General features: G+C 49.0%; 2 protein-coding genes across 3 annotated transcripts; both read right to left on the reverse strand.

Moving 5' to 3' along the window:
• Positions 1 to 1,260: 1,260 nt before the first annotated feature.
• On the reverse strand, positions 1,261 to 6,384 carry LOC106003147 (nucleoside diphosphate kinase B). The gene is made up of 5 exons (XM_013037965.1): positions 6,283 to 6,384; positions 5,914 to 6,046; positions 4,821 to 4,922; positions 2,518 to 2,630; positions 1,261 to 1,514 (listed from the first exon to the last, which is right to left on the reverse strand). Exons 2-5 carry the CDS (start codon positions 6,037 to 6,039, stop codon positions 1,397 to 1,399), a joined length of 459 nt encoding a protein of 152 aa, XP_012893419.1. The 5' UTR covers positions 6,040 to 6,046; positions 6,283 to 6,384; the 3' UTR covers positions 1,261 to 1,396.
• Positions 6,385 to 10,733: 4,349 nt separating this feature from the next.
• LOC106003148 (nucleoside diphosphate kinase A) lies at positions 10,734 to 17,896 on the reverse strand. Of its 2 annotated transcripts, none has more exons than XM_013037966.1 (5): positions 17,807 to 17,896; positions 15,721 to 15,850; positions 14,047 to 14,148; positions 12,045 to 12,157; positions 10,734 to 11,045 (listed from the first exon to the last, which is right to left on the reverse strand). In XM_013037966.1, the coding sequence occupies exons 2-5, from the start codon at positions 15,844 to 15,846 to the stop codon at positions 10,928 to 10,930; spliced, it is 459 nt and encodes a 152-aa protein (XP_012893420.1). In that variant the 5' UTR covers positions 15,847 to 15,850; positions 17,807 to 17,896; the 3' UTR covers positions 10,734 to 10,927. The 2 variants fall into 2 exon arrangements, with proteins under 2 accessions (XP_012893420.1, XP_012893421.1); XM_013037967.1 differs by having other exon boundaries at positions 17,768 to 17,864.
• Positions 17,897 to 18,211: the final 315 nt, after the last annotated feature.

Below are 18,211 nucleotides of genomic sequence, written 5' to 3' on the forward strand. Positions count from 1 at the left end.
GAATGGGGGTTGTTGGGAATCGAGGCTGTACTCCCAAGCGAAGATTCCAGACCTGCACTGTAGGCTTCATTCCCCCACACTGAATTCAGCTGGTGTCCTCATTCATCAGAGGAATCTGTACACTTCTTAAGTGCCTGTCACATGACTCAGATGGCAGCTTGTACTTCAATGGATTTGATCCACTGGAGCACGTCACAATGAAGAATATAGAGATAGATGGGAAAGATGCGTAGAGGGAGATCTGGAAGGAGCCACAGAACTTAGTCTTTTCTACGCATGCCACCAAGAGCGTGGGCACTTCTACAGGCTCCACGACATTGGCATGACCACATCATTGACAAACAGTGATGACAACTTCAGCCCCTCTGCTCTCCGGAGGTTTGGAAATGACAGCAGACTACAAAAAATGTGATACAGATATCTTTACAACTGTGCCAACCAACTTTTGGAGGGGCGGGGGAGCAGTTGTGGGGCTTGAACTCGGCCTGGGCACTGTCCCTAAGCTCTTTGCTTAAGTCTAGCACTCTACCACTTGGAGCCACAGCTCCACTTGCAGTTTTTGAGTGGATAATCTCAGGGACATTATCTCACAGGGACATTTCTGTCCAGGCTGGCTTCAAACCACGATCCTTAGATCTCAGCTTCCTGAGAATTGCAGGCATATGCCACAGGCACCCGGCCTTTACTTCAAATTTTTAGGCCACCCACTGCTAAGAAACAGTATGCTAAATATCTCGTTGCAGCCAGGCATCAGTGGCTTATACCTATAATCCTAGGAAGTTGAGGTCCTAGGCAGATAAATCTCCAGTTAACCACTAAAAAGCTGGAAGTATAGCTGCGGCTCAAGGGGTAGAGCCCTGAGTTATGCCCCAGTGTAACAAAGAGTACATGATTGTGGGAACACCTGTGTACCAGCTATGGACAAGCCAGAGGTGAACTGCATAGTTTTTTAAATCGTGCATACCAATGGTAGGTATCCCCATTTTACCTGTCTTTAGACTTCCACCAATGTAAATCTAGACCACCTGACTAATGTCTATGCTCGCTTTACCAAATTCCTACAAATCCTTAAACATTTACAGCCAGGGCCATACTTTGCCCTTCTCCCTATTAGTTTTCCTTGATGTCTTCAACTACACCCATATTTGGAGAAAGAATTCCTCCACAATAAATAGGACTCGTTTGTTTGTTTGGGTAATGCCACTAAACCAGGGAAACAAAGTCACTTCTCAGCATCAAATCAGCACAGGACTCTGTACCCCTAGTTCCAAAGGCTTTATTGGTAAATATGCTTTAGAAAAGTTCCATCATATCATTCTGTCAGTAAAACGGAGAGCTGGGTCCAGGGACTCAGGTGTTTTGCTAAAGGTGATCAGGACCCCTGCTGTGTCCACTTCTACTCATAGACCCAGTCATGAGCACAAGGCTTATAATCAACCAATTCTTCAGGCTTAAACCATAAGCTGATTTCCTTCTCAGCACTTTTTACTGAGTCACTGCCATGAATGATGTTCCTGAGAAACAGAACAATTACTAGTTACTATGTTTTAAAGTGCCCAAGTGTATTTTGTTTTTTTGTTTTTGGGTTTTTTTGTTGTTGTTTTTGCCCAAGTGTATTTAAAGGGTTATTTAGCAGAGGAAGGTAATTGGGCATACCTTTGCCCCACCCAACGTGTTTTAAAAGGAATTGTGAACCTTTATTCTGTTTGAATGCCATGAAGTGTTTTGATATGACTATGTTGGAGAGAGAACCAAAGAGCTATATGTCAAACCCCTGGACGTGGGGGAAGGAAGAGGGCCCCCCTCGCCCCCCCCCCGCAGGGGTTGTGGGCAAAGCTAGAACCCATCCTCTCCCCATACTTAGGTACCTTCTGCCGAATCAAATGACAACAGCCATATATGACTCCCTTGGGCAAGGGCCTGGGTAGAATTTTAAGTAACCTAGGAAGTAGCTATTTATGAAGGCCTTTATGCAATGCTAATTATCAACGCTCAAGTTATTCTAAAATTGGGAAATATACAAAATGTTCTCTAGAAACGGGCACCGGTGGCTCAAGCCTATAATCCTAGCTGTTCAGGAGACTGAGATCTGAGGCTCATGGTTTGAAACTAAACAGGGCAGAAAACTCTTGAGAATTTTATCTCCACTAAACTGCCACAAATGCCAAAGTAGACCTGTGGCTCAAGTGGTGGAGCACTAGGTTTGAGCAAAAGAAGCTTAGGCCTTGAGTTCAAGTCCCAGAACCGGCACCAAAAAAAAAAAAATCAAAAAATGTTCTGTGCAAGTTTTCATTAACATCTATTGCGCAGTTGTCTCACTATGACATTTCTATACAACACAAGGTATGGGAATCAAAGTCACCTCTCAAACTCTCTCTTCCTCAAGTTTCAACAGCTTTCATTGTTATACTTTCACCCATGCATATGAAGTACTCTGACCACTCACTCTTCTTGCTGTCAAAATGTTTTAGACTCCACTTAAATGTAGTTTATTCAAATAGCCCTACCAGGACTCACCTGCCAACTTGAATGCAGAAGTCCCCTCGAATGGTGCCTGGCTTAGAATCTGCTGGATTGGTTTCTCCAAGCATTACTCGGCCAGTCTTCACCACATTCAGCCCCTCCCAGACCTTGACCAGAGAGAAGAAAGAATTACTGAAACAGATCTACCCACCTACCTAATAGCAGTCACCAAAGAGATCAACTAGAGACTGTCCCATAAACCCCAAAAGATTGTAGGGGCCTTTAAGAGAAAAACTAAAACAAATGTGAAACAGGGAAGATCTACTCAATTTGGGGAGTTTCCAATCTACCTTAGGTGGAGACTAACCAGGACTAAAGAATGCTGGTATGGCTATAAATACTATGAAGGCTGGTCACCGGTGTCTCACGCCTGTAATCCTAGCTACTCTGGAGACTGAGATCTGAGGATTGAGGTTCAAAACCAGCCTGGGCAGGAAAAGTCAATGAAACTCTTATCTCCAATAAACCAACAGAAAACAGGAAGTGGCGCTATTTCAAGTGGTAGAGCGCTAGCCTTGAACTATAGAGCTCAGGGACAGCACCCAGGCCCAGAGTTCAAGCCCCATGACAGACAAAAAAAACTATAAAGGATGGTACAGGAGCTGGGAAGGTGGCTCAGTGGTAGAGTGCTTGCCTTGCATGCATGAGGCCCTGGGTTCGATTCCTCAGCACCACATAAGCAAAAAAAAAAAAAAAGCTGGAAGTGGCGCTGTGGCTCAAGTGGTAGAGCGCTAGCCTTGAGCTGAAGAGCCGAGGGACAGCACCCAGGCCTAGATTTCAGGCCCCACGACCAGCAAAACAAAAAAGGATGGGTACATTAATGACAAAGATCCCAGAAGACAAGGACAGCCAACAGTGGCATAAATGGGAAAGTACTCCAAAGAAGAGCAAAAGAAAGCCAGCCACATAGGATCAGAAAGCTGTCTTTTCTCAGAGATTTCAGTGTCTCCCAATTAATTACACCCTCAGTTTTACTCCCAACTGGACATGTGGGACATCCAAAGACTAGAGAACTTTTACTTCAAGTATCACGTCGTTGGTTTTTTTTTTCTTTGTCCTGGAGTTTGAACTCAAAAGCTTCGCATTTCAGCGGCTACTCTATCACCTGTGTCAAGCTGGACTTTTTGCTAGTTCAGTGGAAATGGGAGTCTCTAAGACTATGCTGCTCCAACTGTTAGGGTTGGAAGGTGAGGGGGAGGAGGGGACAGTTCTGGGGCTTGAACTCAGGGCCCAGGTACTGTCTCTCTGAGCTTTTTTGCTCAAGGATAGCAAACTACCACATAGCTCCACACCAGCTTTTTTGGTGATTAACTGGAGCTAAGAGTCTCAGTCTTTTCACCAGTTTTCCTGCCCAGGCTGGCTTCAAACCAAAATCCTCAGATCTAAGCCTCCTGAGTAGCTAGGATTACAGGTATAAGCTTCAGCTGTTTTTGAATCTCAATTATTCAGGTCTCAGCCTCATGAGAAGCTAGGGTTACAAGCATGACACTGGCATTTGGTCCATCTGAATTTTCCATGAGAAAATTTTCAAGTGTATTTATTTAACTTTTGGTGGTACTAGTGTTTGAACTTTATTGCTAGAAACACCCCTCCTATCCCTGAAGTATTCATTTCTGTCTAGGAAGCATTATGGTTAAAAACACCTGTCAGAGCCAGCGAAGGAATGACATTGTCCAAAGAGAAATGTACTTATTACCTGACTTATGGAATCCCTCTGTACAACACCTTTGTAACAAAATAATTTTTTAATCTATTAAAAAGGAAATTTAGCATTTTTTTTCCAGATAGACTGACCCAGGAGAGATGGTCCTTTTTTTAAGATCTGTTTTGGTTTCTCTGTGTAGCTGGGCTTAGCACAGAGGAATTTACTGCACAGCCCCACATATGCAAGTCAGAGCTAGCAAGGCAAGCACCCTACCACCTGCCCCACCCTTAACCCTTTTGGCTAAAATCTTTTTTTGGCTTCAACTTGTAACCCCTCCCAAGCTCCAATTTAACCAAACACCAGCATGCTCTATTTGTAAAACAGAATTTAGGTAGGTAATCCTGAGGAGGGGTGTTAGCCATCTACCAAAGTTCAAGGCCAGGCTGGGAAACACAGCAAGGTCCCAGTCCTTAACTAAGTAGTTGGTAAAAATTAATATTTTAATTCATTAAAATGCTGCTCATAAGTTATTAAAAAGGTAACGGTGGCAGAAAAAGAAGGGGGGGAAAAAAAACCTCAGGTACAGAGAAATTTCCCTGGTTCCTCTCAGGGGCCTCCCTCCCGGCCTCCCCAATTTTCCCTCAGCACTCACCATGGCTACCACGGGTCCAGAGTTCATATATTTCACCAGCCCCGGAAAGAAGGGACGGTCTTTCAGGTCAATGTAGTGCTGCTTCAGGTGTTCCTCAGAAGCCTGACATTCAGAGGGTCCCATTAGGAAACCAAATGGAATGGCTCAAATATGGCTCCAACCCACCTTTCCCAAGCCCACATGGCAGCTTCTTTGAAAGTCAGGTCTAGTCTATCAACCTATTCGTAAGGCTCATATTTTTAAAATCCGAATCAAATCATAATGCCACCTTGGCGGAGGCGGGAGGAGTGGGGGAGATGGGGCAGAAGCTGTTGTGATCATAAAAACATCCTTGTGCTGTCAATGAGATTTTCTAATCCTCAGCAGAGGATCTCGATAGCTGGAGTAGAAGGGTGGCTGCTATGGACGGATATGCCAGAGAAAAGAGACCACATCAAAGCCCTCGGGCCTACCCAGCGCCTCTCCATCATTTCGGACAATATCCCCTTTCAGGGAAGGGGACTTGATGGAAATTTCAGTCCATGGGTACTACTTACCCCCTTAAAACTGTAGGGGCTCGAATCTGAGCCCCAAATGAAAAATCTGGAAACTACAGTCAAGCGCCCCTTGCCGAAGCAGACCCACACAGACGCAGCACCTCGAAACCTCCATCAGGGCCAAGTTTCAGGCTGTAGCACCCAAGAGCTGTGCGCCCCCCTCCTCCCCTCCGCCCCCCATCCCGAGCCAGCGCGGCCCCACGTGGGCCGGAAGGAAACCCCAGGCTCCTCTCCGCTCCGGGCTCCACGCCCTCCGCGACCCACGCGCCAGGCAGGCGGAGGCCCCGGGGCGACCCGCGGCCTCCGCAGGGCCCAGGTGCCCAGCCTGGGGCGGGAGTCACCTTCCCAAGGGCGCCGGGTCCTCCGGGGCCTGGGAACGCGGCCAACGGGGCCCGCGGGCGGCCTGGGGCGGGCGCGGGGCACAGGGACTTTGGAGGGAGGGAAACCGACCCCGGGCCCTCGGGCAAGGAGACGCGGACCCGCCGCTGCCCAACAGCTGCCCGGAGGGCAAAGCACTGGCGAGCCGGCGGCCGCAGAGGGCCGAAGGGGCGCGTTACCCGCACGAACTTCATGGCCACCAGGCGGAATCCCTTCTGCTCGAAGCGCTTGATGATCTCGCCCACCAGGCCACGCTGCACGCCGTCGGGCTTGATGGCGATGAAGGTCCGCTCCAGGTTAGCCATGGCTCTTCTGCGGGGCCAGAGGTGCGGTCAGGGCGGCCGGCCGGGGCTGGGTCCTGGGTCCAGGAAGCCACGTGGGCGTCGGCCCGGCCTCCACCACCCGCCCGGCCTGGGACACGTGGCTTCGCGGCCGCTGGCCCCGCCCCGCCCTGCCCGAGTGGGGACGTGGGGACCGGGTGGACCACGGCCCCGAAAGGGGGGGGTTGCGGGAGGGCGGGGGGCCCAGGGAGAGCGTCCTGGCCTTACCGAGAAGGCGGAGGGGGAGATCCGATCGCGGCAGCAGCGAAAGCCGGAAGGCGAGAGCGACCACCCGGAGGAGGGGCGAGGGGTGGGGCCGCCCAGGACCCCGCCGACCAACCCCGGAGGCCCAGCGCCCGGCGGCCAGCGCTCTGTCCCCGCCCAGTGGCCCGGGGTGCCCGCCTCCGCCGGCTGAACGACCGTGGGTTCCCAAGCAGGAAGTGACTTGTCGTTCCCCACACACACAGCCGAGCACCTCCAAACTCTGGAGGCCCCAGAGACCTGCGCGCGCGCGCACGCACACACACACACACACACGAGTGGAACTCAGCTCAGACACGCCAAAGTCCCTTCATGTTTCCACAGCCTCCCATTTCCCTCCTCTGTGGGCCCTGGTGGCGCCCCCCCAGCCCTTTCTCTTCCACACACCCAACCTCCCTATGGCCTGTGCCCCACAGAGCCTCCCTCTGCACCCTCCTCAACTGTTGGCTTCTGTCTCTGTCCCCTGCCACAGGATGGCATCACCAACTCCTAGGATGATAGCCCTTGTCTTCTGTGGTCGGCTGCTTCCCTCCCCCCAACCCCCAGGCTTAATAACCTGTCTCCTCCACCCAGCCTTTTCCAGTCCCTTTCAGCACCCCTTGAGTCTCCCGGTTCCCATCCAGAGATGTTCCTGCTCCACCCAGCCAGCGCTACCTGTGAGCTGAGCAGGTTATTCAAGCTCAACCTAAGACAGACCAGAGACAAGATTCTTCTAGATTCTTTTAGAAGTTAAGGCCTGTTGATTTGCAGAGTATGCCTACGCCCTGTCTACTTTGCACAACCACTAGCCCCCCTGAACGTCCTCACCCCCACGCCCCTACTACCATAAATCACAGTTCCTTGTTGCCTCTGTGACCTAGCTAGCTGCAGATTTTTCCTGGCAGGCTTGTCCAAGCTGGGGCCTTGAACATTCCCAGACATTAATAAAGGTGTTTATGGTCCAGGCCCTGAGCCAAAATTCCGTAAGCCCTCTTACAAAAATTCTATACTGACTCTTTAACACCATTTGCTCAGGTAGACAGACCCAGGTCCTTTGCTCTCACTGGCTCTCAAGCATGATCTGCAGTTCTGTACATTCTCCTAATAAACTATTTTTTTTGGGGGGGAGAGGGGGATCTGGTCGTGGGGCCTGAACTCTGGGGCTGGGTACTGTCACTCAGCTCTTCAGCTCAAGGCTAGCACTCTACCACTTGAGCCACAGTGCCACTTCCGGCTTTTTTTTTCTGTTTATGTGGTGCTGAGGAAGCGAACCCAGGGCCTCAAGCATGCAAGGCAAGCGCTCTAGCACTGAGCCACCTTCCCAGCCCCCTAATAAACTATTTGGACTGCTCACCCCATCCATCATTCCTTTGTGAGACTTCACTGCCACATTTGCGAGTGACTCCAATTCATTTGACCAGGAGAAAGCCCTTTTCTGATTGTGTATGTGTGTATATACTGAGGTGTGTGTGTGTGTGTGTGTACTGACGCTGTGTATATACACAGAGGTGTGTGTGTGTGTGTGTGTGTGTGTGTGTGTGTGTGTGTACTGAGGCTTGATCTCAGGGACTGGATGTTGTCCTTTAGCTTTTATGCTCAATCTACAACTTGAGCCACCCCTCTACTTCTGGATTTTTGGGTGGCTTATTGGAGATAAAGAGTCCAACAGACTTTTCTGCCTGGGCTGGCTTTAAATCTCCATTCTCAAATCTCAGCCTCCAGAGTAGCTAGGAGTACAAGCATCTGGTTTCTGGTGTCTCTAGAATAGTAAGCCCTCCTTTGTGGGCCGAGGGAAGCTCTAGGACTCATGCCATTTCCCAGCAGCTCCCTCCCAGCACCACTGGCCACCTGTGCCTGACCAGGTAAATGCAATATAGACCTTGGCTACCCACCATTGGCTTTCCCAAACCTGGTGGTTGTAGAATATCAACCCAGAAAACACTGGCAATGATTGTCACTTGCCTTCATTCTGTGCCTCAATCTGAAGCACCCTCTCCTCTATTTTTTTTTGGGGGGGTCAGTCGTGGGACTTGAACTCTGGGTTTGGGCACTGTCCCTGCACTCTTCAGCTCAAGGTGAGTGCTCTACCACTTAAGCCACAGCACCACTTCCGGTTTTCTAGTGGTTTACTGGAGATAAGAGTCTCACGGACTTTGCTGCCCGGGCTGGCTTTGAACCGCAATCCTCAGATCTCAACCTCCTAAGTAGCTAGGATTACAGGCGTGAGCCACCGGTGCCCAGCTTTCTCTGGATTTTGTTTTCTGTTACTAAAGGGTCTGGAAATTTAGTGGACACTTCCCTGCAGTGGGCCGCACTACACACATTCATTCCCCGAGTCCTGATACTCTCCTTCACCCTCTAAAACAGCCAGTGCTGTGTCTAACAGACATGCACCCACCCCAAGCTTCCTTGTCTCCACAGACCTCCCTTTCCTCCCTCTATTGCCCCTAATAACCTCAAAAATGACAAGAAAGAGGTTGGGGATTTAGCTCAGTGGAAGAACATTTGCCTGGCAAGTGCAAGGCAGAGTTCAGCCCTCAGCTCTACAGAGAAAGAAAGAAAAAGAAAACCTGCTGAAGTTTGTAGCAAAAATCAGTTGCCCCAAACTCACCCCTAATCCTAATCAGGAGACTGAGATCTGAGGATTGTGGTTGGAAGCCAGCTTAGGCAAAAAAGTCCCTGAGAAGTCGGGTGCCGGGTGCCAGTGGCTCATGCCTATAATCCTAGCTACTTAGGAGGCTGAGATCTGAGGATCATAGTTCAAAGCCAGCTCGGGCAGGAAAGTCTGTGAGACTCTTATCTCCAATAAACCACTCGAAAACCAGAAGTGGCACTGTGGCTCAAGTGGTAGAGCACTAGCCTTAAGCTGAAGAGCTGAGGGACAAAGCCCAAGCCCAGAGTTCAAGCTCCACGACCGACCAAAAAAACAAAAAAAAAAAGTCCATGAGACTCATCACTAATAAACTACTCAGGAAAAAAAAAAAAACCCAGAAGTGGCACTGTGGCTCAAGTTGGTAGTTAGACTTGAGCAAAAGCTCAGGGACAACACCCAGGCCCTGAGTTCAAGCCCCAAGACCAGAAAAAAAAAAATTGTTGTTCCCCAACTCTCCAGTATTCACTCTCACTTCTAGGTAAAACTTGGGAGCTTTACCTACAAATAAAGTTAGACAGTATCTCAGTTTTGTTAGCTAATGCAGCCTTGTGACTAAGTCAGTTCTGGCTAGTGGAATGTGAGGGGAAACAAAGGTTATAAATCCAGAGTTTTGGTTCTTTTGTTTTAATCTTCCTACCTCAAGATCCTGAGTGCTAGGATTATCAGCCTTTTGCTATTTACACTTCCCTACCATAGCTGGGGTGTGAGGTTCCCACCACCACATTCAAGATTTTTCTAGAGATGTGGTCTCAGTAAATGTTTAGCTGTGCTAGCCTTGGACTCCAATTCTGATATTCTAGTCCAGAGTAGCTAGGATTACCATGCTGGCTTCTAGACTCTCTCAAAGCAACTCAAACAGTGTCCTCACAAATCAAACCTATTTACCTATAACCTCTCTCATTTTGTTTGACAGCATCCCAGGGATTCAAACCTACTATCTACATAGCTCTTTTGATTCTTAGAATAGTTACAACTCCTCCCACATGACCATCTGTTCCTGAGAACTTCTCAGGTTTTCCAAAATAAGGTATAGCTATGAAGCCCAGGCTACATAGCTCAAACTCACGATCCTCCTGTTTCCACCCCACTGGGGCTAGGATCAGAGGTGTACAATACCCAATACTACACGCTGCTCTATCTTTTTTTTTTTGGCCAGTCCTGGGACTTGAACTTAGGGCCTGGGTACTGTCCCTGAGCTTCTTTTGCTCAAGGCTAGCACTCTACCACTTGAGCCACAGTGCTACTTCCAGCCCTTACTGTTTATGTGGTACTGAGGAATTGAACCCAGGGCTTTGTGCATGCTAGGCAAGCACTCTACCATTAAGCCACATTCCCAGCCTGCTGCTTTTATTTCTGAAAGAGCCTCTATGCCCAGTAGTCTTTACAACCTAGCAGACATCCTGCACAGTTGCTTGTTAATTGACTCAGTGCCAAGAGTAGATGGGATGGATGCAGGGGGTAAAGAATCAGGCAAAAGGGCTGGGAAGGTGGCTCAGTGGTAGAGTGCTTGCCTTGCATGCATGAGGCCCTGGGTTCGATTCCTCAGCACCACATAAGCAGAAAAAGCCGGAACTGGGGCTGACGCTCAAGTGGTAGAGTGCTAGACTTCAGCTGAAGAGCTGAAGGACAGTGCCCAAGCCCAGAATGCAGGCCCCACGACCAAAAAAAAAGAATCAGGCAAAAAATGACTATATATAGGTACAGTCAACATTAATAATTCACAAAGTATTCCCACTCAGTATAAAGGAAATAAGCAATGCAAAGCAATGAAGCAGTATGAAGTAACACATCAACTATTCCTATATTGAGATGAAATATTTTAATCCGATGGCAGCATATAACACTGTAAAAGGAGCACTCACATCTTTGAGAGCATTCCTCTAGGTTACAGGAAGTTCCAGAAATAACTGAATTTGCTAGTCTGGGAATGGGGAAAGGGGTGGAGAGTAGACAGGAAAACTATCATGGCCTGTTCGCCTGTCACTCGTAGATCCAGTCCTGTGCACAGCTCTTGTAATCCACCAGTTCCTCAGGCCGAAACCACAAGTTGATCTCCTTCTCTGCACTCTCCACGGAATCGCTGCCATGAATGATGTTCCTAGGTGGAAAGAGAGACCATGTGACCAAGACCAGGATTAACTGCCCAGGAGTCCCCTGCATGCCCACTGCAGGAAAGCCAAAGGTCTGTGCTCTCGATAGCACATCAGAAGTAAACCCTTTGGGAACGGGAAACAACGAGGAGGCAACAATGCTTGATAAGAAATGTACTCGTCGGGGCTGGGAAGGTAGCTCAGTGGTAGAGTGCTTGCCTTGCATGCATGAGGCCCTGGGTTCCATTCCTCAGCACCACATAAGCAGAAAAAGCTGGAAGTGGGGCTGAGGCTCAGGTGGTAAAGCGCTAGCTGAGGGACAGCACCCAGGCCCATGACTGGCAAAAAAATAAAAAAAAAAACACACCAAGCCGGGCGCTGGTGGCTCACGCCTGTAATACTAGCTACTTAGGAGGCTGAGATCTAAGGATCGCTGTTCAAAGCCAGCCCGGGCAGGAGAGACCGTGAGACTCATATCTCCAATAAACTACCAGAAAACCGGAAGTGGCGCTGTAGCTCAAGTGGTAGAGCGCTAGCCTTGAGCTGAAGAGCTGAGGGACAGCACCCAGGCCCAGAGTTCAAGCCCCACGACCGAAAAAAAAAAAAAAAAACACCAAATCTGGCACCAGTGGCTTGCACGTATAATCCTAGTTACTCAGAAGGCTAAGATCTGAAGATCATGGTTCAAAGCCAGCCTGTTCAGGAAAAATCAATGAGCCAGAAGTGGAGCTATGGCACAAGAGCTAGAAAGATAGCTTTGAGAGAAAAACAAACAAACAAAAAAAACTCACCTGCGGGGCTGGGAATGTTGCTCAGTGGTGGAGTGCTTGCCTTACATGCATGAGGCCCTGGTTTCAATTCTTCAGCACCACATAAGCAGAAAAAGCCGGAAGTGGGGCTGACGCTCAAGTAGTAGAGTGCTAGCCTTGAACTGAAGAGCTGAGGGACAGTGCCCAGGCCCAGCTTTCAGGCCCCACAACCGACCAAAAAAAAAAAAAAAAACTCACCTGCCAACCTGGATGCAGAAGTCCCCACGGATGGTCCCTGGCTTGGAATCTGCAGGGTTGGTCTCGCCAAGCATCACTCGGCCTGTCTTTACAACATTGAGCCCCTCCCAGACCTCCAAGGACAAAAGAAGACAAGGTCAAGAAAGAAAACCAATCTCAGCAGAAAATCTGGCAACTACTAATTCAAAACAGGAAAATTAAGAATTAAGTGGAAGAGTGCCTGCCTACCAAGTATAAGAACCTAGAAGTTGATATCCATCCACTGGACAAACATTCACAGAGCTTCTACTTATTCCAGCATGGGGGATACCAGTCTCTCTGACATTTCTGTCTACAGTCCACTCTCAACATGACACCCACAGTATACAGAATGCTAAGTAAGTGTGAAACCTCCCAGTGTCCTAGCACTTAGTGAAGGACATTGCCAACACAGCCTAAATGATGTGCCCCTGCCTGTGCCTCTGAACCCTTCTCACCCTATCTTCTACCTGCCAGACTTCAGGTATGCCAGCCTTCTTCAAAAAGCCATACCTAGTCAGGGACCAGTGGCTCACTCCTAAAATATATTCAGGAGATTTGAGGATCATGGTTTGACACCAGCCTAGGAAGGAAGTTCTCAAGATTCTATCTCCACTTGCTCAGCTGAAAAGCTGCACTGGAGGTATGGCTCAAGTGGTAGAGCATCAGCTGTGAGGAATGGCTGTGAAAAAGCCAATCAAGAGGGCTGGGAATGTGGCTTAGTGGTAGAGTGCTTGCCTAGCATGCATGAAGCCCCAGTTCCATTCTTCAGTACCAAATAAACACAAAAAGCTGAAAGTGGTGCTGTGGCTCAAGTGGTAGAGTGCTTGCCTTGAGCAAGAAGCTTAGGGACATTGCCCAGGCCCCAAGTTCAAGCCCCAGGGCTGGCAAGAAAAAAAAAAAAGGTATTAGTTTGAAAATCATACTCCTAAAATATCCAACTTAAAGTTGTAACATAGCCAGGCACTATGTCCATAAGTCCTTGGTACTCAAGAAGCTGAGACCTGGAAGACCAAGGTTTGAAGTCATCTTGGGCTGAAAAGTCTGTGAGTTTATCTTCAAATAACTGGTAAAATAGTGGAATGAAGGCATGGCTCAAGTGGTATATCAACAGCTATGAGCAAGAAAACATCAAGATTCAGTACTGGCACTGAATGAATGAGTAACATTTGTTATCAGCCTATTTCATTTTTCTTATCACTCAGCACTAGCTGATATATACTTCATAATTCCTTTATTGTATAACACCTCCACCCCTTTAATAAGAGTAAACAAAGTCTGAGGATGTATCTCAGAGGTAGACTACTTACCTAGAATGTGTGAAGACCTGGGCTAAATCTTCAGCCTCCCTCACAGACAGACACACACACAGACAGACACACAGACACATACAGACATAAACACACAAAGTGTGTGTACAAAGAGTAAGCCAAGAAAACTATGAAAATCTGATACTTTTTTTTGTCTCATTAATGACTGTATCCCCAATGTCATAAAGAGTGATTGACACAAATATAAAAAGCAATGCAGCCAGGCACTGGTGGCTCACACCTTTAATCCTAGTTACTCAGGAGGCTGAGATCTGAGGATCACAGTTCAAAGCCAGCCTGGGCAGGAAAGTCTGTGAGACTCTTATCTCCAGTGAACCACCAGAAGTAGAGCTCAATATGGTACAGTGCTAGACTTGAGCAAAAGAGTTCCAGGCCTGCACCTAGACCCTGAGTTTGAGCCCTACAATAAAAATTAAAAATTAATTAAAAAAAAATAAGAAGCAAGTTGACTTGCAATAAATAAGAGACAACCTCTCTACCCTCCAGGGCTTTCAAGCCCGTTCTCTCCTCACCTCAGACAGCTGACCCCCACCCCAACTGTTCAATCCTACAACCTATTCCTCTGCAGCAGTGAGGACCTGACATCCAACACAGGAAGAGGAACACTCACCAACAAAGTCATTCTCATGAACTTCCCACCCAGGCCTACTCACCATGGCAACCACGGGCCCTGAGTGCATGTATTTCACCAGGCCTGGAAAGAAGGGACGGTCCTTCAAGTCAATGTAGTGTTCCTTGAGAAGATCTTCAGAAGCCTATTCCACAGGACAACAGATGAGGACTGGGAGCAAAGTGTCTACAAATCAGCAATCTAGTTATCCCCTCACTGACCCTGCTATCCAGCATAAACGCTCTCAGCCTACTGATTTGTTAAAACCCAGTTTGCCCTTCACACTACTAGAGGGCAGAGAGCACAGAGACTAAAATGTTTCTGCAGTTTTGCACCACAATTTCCCCTTCTTGCCCTTGATGGGTCTGAATAAAATGATCTTGGAACTGAATCCAGCCATCTCATGTGAGAAAGGAAAACTAATAGTATAATGAATTTCTATTCCAGAGCAGACCCCAACTAAAACACCAGAGGGAACATTCTGCATCTGATCAGCAGCGACATGAACCAGGACAACTCCTGGAGATGCTTCACGTTTATTCAGAGGATATAGGCCCCATGTGATTACCATATGATCTAAACTACCCCAAAATACAAGACATCAAGCAATAAATACTTCTGCGGAAGTTCAGAATCTCACCCTGCGAGGATGGCACGTGGGAACAAATCAAGCTAGCTAGAGAGCAAACCATCTGCTGAGTTTCAGCTGATCTTGGCTCATGCTATCCCTTTGCTACAGCATCTAGTCTTGCTAAGGGTCTATCAGGGCCCCTCAGTTTTTCTGAGTCCGCAGAACAGCATCATACAAGGCATACTGAACACTTTAGGTATACACACATACATAGAAATTAGCGATTAAAACATCCATCAACCTATCAGCTACTAAAACACGCATTCAAAACATACTAAGAAGGAGGGTCCAACATTAATTCACTTAATGGGAAAAATTCTATCTGCAACTTTATTTAAGAATCTGAATTCTCGGGCTGGGAGAGAATTCTCAGTGGTAGAGCACTTGCCTTGCATGCCTGAGGCCCTGGGTTCGATTCCTCAGCACCACATCAGCAAAAAGAAAAAAGCCGGAAGTGGTGCTGTGGCTCAAGTGTTAGAGCGCTAGCCTTGAGCTGAAGAGCTGAGGGACAGTGCTCAGACCCAGAGTTCAGGCCCCACAACCGGACCCAAAAAAAGTAAAAAATAAAAAAAGAATCTGAATTCTCATCACTGACTTGTTTGAAAGACGGCTCTTGGCCACTAGACCTTTGCATTTATTGAAATATTGCTTTGTCTGCATCTGGCAGCTGTGTCTGCAGTAGAAGAGGAACCTCTTCAAGGGCAAAACCAGTTTTCCCCAAGGCCAAAAGGTACCTGACCTATGATGGACCCTAAGCAGGTAGTAATTGGTGACGTAAGTATTTTCCTGCTGAAATACCCCCTGCCTCAAAGGACTGGGAGTTCAGGAAGAAGAGAGGTGGGGGTTTTCTAAAATTATCTGCTAGAAATTAGAGATCAGGAGCTCAAAGACACACTGAGCTGAGTCAGAAATTACAGGGCTGCAGTAATATGTGGAATTCTTCACTGCTAAGGGTAAATGACAGACTATTTTTAGAAATCCAAAATAACTTGGTTTGGTCCCAAGATTCTGCTAACATGCTTAGTCACTGAGGAGTTTTCAAGTTTTGACATCTTACTACAGAGAAGTCTTAGGAAGTCCACTCACCTGCATAAATTTCAAACTAACGAGGCGGAATCCTTTCTGCTCAAAACGCTTAATGATCTCTCCCACAAGACCCCGCTGGACTCCGTCAGGCTTGATAGCAATGAACGTACGCTCAGTGCAGGCCATGGTCCTGGGGATAGGGGAATCAAACAGCACTGATTCTCATTCACATCATTATCCTTCTCAAGCAGATTATTCCTAAAGCTGGCTTAAAACTGCCATGCCTACCCCAAATCTCTCTAGGTAAAACCCCAGTTCCTCTCCAGCTCCCCCCCCCTGTAAGAACTAATGTCCAAAGTAGGACTGTAATTTCTATCCCATTTGATTTAGTAAATTTCTATTCATTTTCTGCTGTGTATCCAATACTGTAATGGAACTAAGAAAGGAGGTGTAAAAATAAAGTACAAAGGGGCTGGGAATGTGGCTTAGTGGTAGAGTGCTTGCCTAGCATGCAGGCAGCCCTGAGTTTGATTACTCAGTACCACATAAACAGAGAAAGCTGGAAGTGGTGTTGTGGCTCAAATGGCAGAGCGCTAGCCTTGAGCAAAAGAAGCTCAAGGACAGTGAGCCCAGGCCCTGAGTTCAAGCCCCAGGACTGGAGAAAGAAAAAGAAAAGAAAGGAGGGGCTGGGAAGGTGGCTCAGTGGTAGAGCACTTGCCTTGCATGCCTGAGGCCCTGGGTTCGATTCCTCAGCACCACATAAGCAGAAAAAGCTGGAAGTGGCACTGTGGCTCAAGTGGTAGAGCACTAGCCTTGAGCTGAAGAGCTGAGGGACAGCACCCAGGCCCATGACTGGCAAAAAAATAAAAAAAAAAACACACCAAGCCGGGCGCTGGTGGCTCACGCCTGTAATACTAGCTACTTAGGAGGCTGAGATCTAAGGATCGCTGTTCAAAGCCAGCCCGGGCAGGAGAGACCGTGAGACTCATATCTCCAATAAACTACCAGAAAACCGGAAGTGGCGCTGTAGCTCAAGTGGTAGAGCGCTAGCCTTGAGCTGAAGAGCTGAGGGACAGTGCCCAGGCCCAGAGTTTAGGCCCCACAACCAGACCCCCCCCCCAAAAAAAAAGAAGAAAAGAAGAAAGAAAGAAAGGAAGGAAGGAAGGAAGCCAGGTGGCAGTGGCGGAAAGTGGTGCTGTGGCTCAAGTGGTAGAGTACTAGCCTTGAGCTGAAGACCTAAGGGACAGTGCCCAGGCCCAGAGTTCAAATCCACGACCGACAATAAAAAAAAAGAAAATGAAGTACCAAAATTTAAAAACAAAACCAAAGACATCCTCTTTCTCGATAATCCAGGTTGGAAAAAACCAGCACTGATGTGGTTTTACTAATGTGGAAGTGACATGTGCTGTCAGGCACAGCCCTAGTATTAGAACTGGAAGAGTTTTTAGAGACTGTCCAGATGACACTCCCCCTTTATTTTGCAAATGAAGGGCAAAGAGGAGACCCCAGTCCTGGAAACAGAATGGGAGGAGGGGCTGACACACCACCAGCCAGCTCTTTCTTCTCGAGTTAGACTCTAACAGCCGCACTTGAAGCTGGCGTCCGACTTCTGTGTCTGTGACCCGCACACCAGGCTCGCTTACTCCCAGTCAAAGGTCCTAGCAGTCAATTGGGAGCCCCCTCCTCCCCTTCAATGTCGATCCCTGTCCTTCCAAGAAAACGAGAGCAGACCCAAGGCCCGGCTGGAGAGCCTCGGATGGAACACGGAGACTAAGATGGAGCTGATGTGCGGGAAACGGCTCGGGACACAGCCCTCCCCACGCATCCCGGGTCATTCATTCAGCAAGCGCCCGCCACAGCGCCAGCTCTGGGCCCCGCACCGAGCTAGAGAGAAGAAGGCGGCGGCGGCACGGCCCCCCGGCCCTGCGTCCGGGCGGGAGCCGGGCGGGAGCGGGGCGGGAGCCGGGCGGCCCCGGGACAAAGCCCGGCGCACGTGGCCTGCACACCCGTCCGCGGGCGCCGACAGCCCTCCCCGCCCAGCCCACCTCCTCCCGCCCGCTCAGAGGTAAAAATCCTCCACCTCCCCCGTCCATCCCCCGGGCCTCACCCCTTCCCCTGCTGCTTCGGGACCCCGAGCCCCGCTCACCCCTCCCGCGGCCGGGGCTTTCTCCCGGGCTGCCGCCGCCGCCGCCGACACCGGAAGCGCGCTCCGGCTCCGAAGCCTCCGCACGCACGGAACGATTCTGCGCGCGTCCAGAGCAGAAGGCCGAGCGCTTTGGGCCGAACGCCTCCCGCTCTTTCTAGGGACGTCTTTCTAGGGAGCAACCTTCCGGCATGGAACTTCCGGCACCAGGCCTCAAGCTCTTCCGTCCAGCTGCCATGTTTTTGTTTTGTTTTGTTGTTTCTCTCCTCAAAGTTCTGAGTCACTTCCTTCATGCCGGCGCGAGCCAGCCTCCCGCGAGGGGGCGCTCGCGGCTCGCCGAAGCCCGAGGAAGGCCGAGGCGTGGGCAGTCGCCGCTCTTCTCTTACTTCTCCGTTCCTGCCCTCGGTC

Source organism: Dipodomys ordii, unplaced genomic scaffold, assembly GCF_000151885.1.
Source record: "Dipodomys ordii isolate 6190 unplaced genomic scaffold, Dord_2.0 Scaffold7, whole genome shotgun sequence".
Classification (NCBI taxonomy): domain Eukaryota; kingdom Metazoa; phylum Chordata; class Mammalia; order Rodentia; family Heteromyidae; genus Dipodomys; species Dipodomys ordii.